Genomic DNA, 4,908 nt, shown 5'->3' on the forward strand with positions numbered 1-4,908 from the left:
TTTTCCAGCAGAAAAACACTCAGAACCATCCAACAAGACAAGACATAAGCTTCAAAAACATTATTTTGAACTAGTTCACACACAATCAAATACCTTAAACCCTAAAAACACTCAGAACCATCAAACAAGACAAGACATATGCTTCAAAACATTATTTTAAACTAGTTCACACACAATCAAAGCATATAAAAACAACATCAGAATGAAATCTGGAAACGATGGCAACAAACAAGCTAAATATTTGATTCTACATGTTAGGTTTTCATCCTTACCAAATCTACTAAAAGATCCTGCTCAAAATCCTTCCCACCAAGAGAAATTACAGGCAAGCCAACGGCCAAAAGGAAATAACTTACACAAAATGAGTCTTACAGAGTTACAGTTAACTTTTCAAAAGTTGAAAACCTGATACTTCTGGCGCCAATTCAACTAGAACTGCCAAAACGAAAAGTTGGTCTGCTAACTTCTTTCTACATAATTCCTTCCTGCTGCTGTCTGACATAACTAGAGCTGTGACAGAAACAACAAGCAATGGCATACATGAGATTTTCTTTGTTTTGAGACGTTGCCGGTCAATCTCAGAAATCAGAATTATTCTAACAGTTATGTTATTACTGCATCAGAAAGGTTAAAATTGTCTTATTTACAATTTTTTGCAGTGTTTTGAATCTATTACCTGTTTTGAAACTTTGATTTTAATATTTTCCATACAAATCTTTGAAAACAGATAACAGATTCAAAACAAGGAGGCAATCAGAATTATCTGAACGGTTATGTTATTACCACAGCAGAAAGGTTGAAAACATATGCATAATAATGATATAGTAATTATTGTTTAAAAATGTGTATCATCAACTAAATATGTAGCAAATACAAACTTGTTAGCTTTGAAAGAAGAAAAATATTTCTAGTCCTTTACAAATCAACAAGCCTCACTAATGAGCACGTTCAAGTTCAATTCTTGAGTTAAGAAAAGCTTACATTTTACATTTTAATAAAAGTTTCTAGTCATTTAACTCTTCGTTACCAAGGTTTGATCCAGCATATAATTCAGCATAGATGTTTAAGTTCAATTCTTGAGTTAAGAAAAGCTTACATTTTACTATAAAGTACAATGAGCATGTTCATTGTCTATGCTTCAAGTTAAATGGTTGGTTCATGACCAAATAAAAGTTTTCAAACATGAACTTAAATTTAGATAATTTTTTTTAAAAAAAAAATAAATAAATAAATAGCCACCGCAGTTATGAAATTATGAAAAATAATGTATTAAGTAATATCTATTTTTGAATACAACAACAACTTCTCACTAGGGTCTAGGAGGTCCATAGATAGACCAATAATCTCTCTTGACGATTCGGTCTATAGTTTTATTTGGTTTCCCTCTACCTCTAACTATTAAACTATCCTTCATTTGGCTACAAATTATCCTATATCCTTATATCCAGTTTCTAGTAACCTCATTATATTAGTATCACAACTTTTCATACTTTAAGCATGCCAACAGTTCAGTTTTATTTGAAGTCACCATTTTGTATACCATTGAAGAAAATATATTTCATATTCATACCTTACAGTTAGCTTCATATAAAAATAAAATTTTCAATTCTCAATCAATAAATTCTAGAATCTGACCAATGATAAAGGGAAGAAAATATTCCATTAATAGTAAAGGAGGGAACCGTAATAATATAATGGATTTGCTTCGGTTTGAAAGTTATCCAAAATACACAAATAGCCACAGATAAGTAAACAACAAAAATGGAGGGATGGAGAAAGCAGATGAATAAGAACTTAGTATATATAAGAAAGAAATTCAAAATTGGAAACATACCTTACATACAATTAACAAAAGTATCCCCTGCATCTCACAGATCCACATAAGCATTTCTTTTTCCTTTGCCCAGCTTTGAGAGGAAGATTTGTCCCATAATCATAAGTTAACTCCATCATCGGAGGGATGTGTCTAATTGCAAAGAAAGCAATGTGGAGATCTGATTCATTCTTATTGTCACGTACAATTGGACGCCATAATACATTTGGAGAGCAGCTGTGATTCATAAACCGAGCAACATTCCCTTCATTTTTCGCTGTTATATACAGTGGAGACGGGATCTTAGGAGCTTCGATGTCAGCAGGAAAAACTTCCAATTGCTGATAAATGCGAGTAGAATCAAAAATGTATTCATCATCATTTTCAGCAAATAGCATCTCAGCTCTAGCATTATCTATTACTTCTCCTGCATACTCACATATAAAAGTTCCAGCACGAATAGCATCCCATGATCTTAGACCCCATCCTTTATTGTTGGTTCTGAACACCTCCAAACGAAACTTCAGTCCACCTTGGGAAACCCGGCTTCGGCAAGTAGGAGGACACTGACATGAAGGACCGCACTCATGTATCACGGATTTTAGGTCCGCGACTAACCCGGCTGCAGAGTAAGGGAGATAACCTCCGTTCTTTTGAATGCAAGGACAGTTAAAATTTCCAGGTTGACAACCACCAATACAAGAGCATCCAGCAGAAGACTCCAAAGGAGCAACTGGCCTCGGATTCTTGAGAGTAGGGATGTAAGTGAAATATGCAGGGCCCTTCTCGTTATCAACATCATTCACAAGACAAACAGGTACTTTTTCACCCCCAGAAGTAAGATCAGGCAATATAACCCCTGTTCTTGGAACCGACTTATCGGTCCATTGTTGAACAGATTTCCATATCGTATATGCTGCAGGTTGTCCCTGCACCCTTACCAATTTATACTTAAATACATTGAAACCAGATTTTGCTTTCTCCACCCATGAGTCCTGAATCCTGTACATGCCGTCATAGACATATACCTTCCCAGTTGGATGCATTACATCCTTCAAACCCCTAATTACTCTCACATCATTACCTCTATGCATGCTCTTCTCCAAAGCAAGATTACCCCTTTCAAGCTTTTGATCACTTGCTCCCTTGTCGCGGTTGACTCCACCTTGACCACTGTAAATTAGCACATCTCCATCGTCGGTATTATCTTCATAACCTCCAGATGAGACAATACTAACAGCCAATGGCTCTTCCTCTTGACTTGCTTTGGAACCCAAGTAATCAATTCCAGCCATAGAAGGTGAATGTAGTCCCACTAAGCACATCTCAAACCGGAAATAGAAAATATCCCCAACATCAACACCGGGCACAATTCCAATCCTTTTCTTGCTGTTACTCCTAACCCCTTTAGTCATCATAACCGTTCCTGCCTTCAAATCAGGCCGCTTCGCTCCAGAATTAGCATCCTTTGTTGACTCTTCAATTTGTCCAAGCTTCCTTCGCAGCACTTCATATATCATAAGTGTAAATGAAACTGAATCCCTACTACCATCAGGATGGTTTATCACATCAAAAACCATGGGGTTAATTGTTTGAAGAATATCATTAGCAACGGCATCCAAATCAACCTCAATAGTAACCGCACTGGCACCACTACCAGCAGTACCAGCACCACTAGCACGCTTTGCCCTTCCCCTCTTCTTGCGCTGCTTTGAACTCCCATCTCCAGTTCCATCTTCTAAATCAATTACTTCATTGTCGTAACCGTCTTCCCCTGTGAGTTGTCCACCACGACTCCCCTTATTCTTCCGTGAAGAACCCACATCTCCATTTGTCGCCGCAATTGGAGTCTTGAATGAATTAATTGGAACAGCAGTAGATATTGGTGTGGCACGTTGAGGAGTTGCGTTCGGTGCATGCTGTTCAGAAAGCCTCTGAGACTCTGGCGAGACGAAGAAAGGGTAAAACGGTGCAACACCAGATGGAAAAGGTCCTGCAGGAGAAACACATACAAAAGGAGCACCACCTTGTGGAGTTGAAGACGACGAAGGATTGGACGGTGAAGGAAACACAGGAACAAGAGTCCTCAAAGGCTTCACATTCAAAACCCTAGACTTATCAGCTCCAGGACCAGATTCTTGACCCAAATTATGTTCCATTCTCCAATTTCTAACTCTCTCTCTCTTTATACAAGCTTTGAAGTCAACACCGGATAAAACAACACAGTTCCTGTAACATGCAAACAAATCCAGAATCAGAAAATGAAATGTTAGGGTAAAAAAAACCAAAACAACAACAACAAAAACAAAAACAAAATCTAGCCAAAATGTCAAAAAAAAAAATTGAGTCACTCACTAGAAATGAACAATAGCATTTTCACTCAACATGCCCTCACTCAGAAAACAAAAAAAAAATAAGCACAAATCTTGAGGAACAGAAAATGAAAAAACATACATAAAAATGTAAACTTTATGACTTTAAATCTAAGGATAAACGAAAACATGTGTACACAGAAACAGATCAGATCAGAGAGTTCAAAACAAGGGGATCAGAAAACAAAATTAGGGCACAAATTACGAAATTAAATAGTAAAAATTGAGATGCGAAAAATGAGAAATGAAACAAACCTGAAAAATGGGTTTTGTGAGGTTTTTTCAGTTTGAGTCGAAGTCCATGAAACTTCTCCTAAACCAGAACTGTTTCTTCTTCTTCTTCACTGTACTTTTTAGAGAGAGAAAGTATTTTGATTTTAGAGAGAGAAAGTATGAGAGAGAGAATGAGAGAAGTTTTTTTTTTTGGGTGTGAATGATGATGTATCTATGTCTTTGCGTAGATTTGGAAATGATCAGGTGGTATTCAGCACACGGAGTAACGCTGTTTGTGGAATCAGAAAGTGACGTGGCGTGATGTAATTGGATGATGAAGGAAAGTACGTGGTAAAAACGTGATGCTAAAATGGAAGTACAAATTGGCTCTTTGGTTAAGTCGGAGGGTGAAATGATAAAATTAAATCAACGGCTCAAAAGAAAAGATTAATGAAATGGGGAATTTTTTAATTTTAGTAAAATTAAAATTAAAATTGAGTCAAAATTATA

At 36.6% G+C, this 4,908-nt stretch overlaps 1 protein-coding gene across 1 annotated transcript; it reads right to left on the reverse strand.

Moving 5' to 3' along the window:
• Positions 1-203: 203 nt before the first annotated feature.
• LOC123888216 (histone-lysine N-methyltransferase, H3 lysine-9 specific SUVH1-like) lies at positions 204-4,644 on the reverse strand. Its single transcript, XM_045937188.1, has 3 exons — positions 4,441-4,644; positions 1,835-4,042; positions 204-510 (listed from the first exon to the last, which is right to left on the reverse strand). The coding sequence occupies exon 2, from the start codon at positions 3,970-3,972 to the stop codon at positions 1,846-1,848; it is 2,127 nt and encodes a 708-aa protein (XP_045793144.1). The 5' UTR covers positions 3,973-4,042; positions 4,441-4,644; the 3' UTR covers positions 204-510; positions 1,835-1,845.
• Positions 4,645-4,908: the final 264 nt, after the last annotated feature.

Source organism: Trifolium pratense, linkage group LG6 (assembly GCF_020283565.1).
Source record: "Trifolium pratense cultivar HEN17-A07 linkage group LG6, ARS_RC_1.1, whole genome shotgun sequence".
Taxonomy (NCBI): domain Eukaryota; kingdom Viridiplantae; phylum Streptophyta; class Magnoliopsida; order Fabales; family Fabaceae; genus Trifolium; species Trifolium pratense.

Excerpts from the sequence above, each read along its gene's own strand:
- LOC123888216 (XM_045937188.1), bottom strand. The coding sequence starts at position 3,972 with ATGGAACATAATTTGGGTCAAGAATCTGGTCCTGGAGCTGATAAGTCT.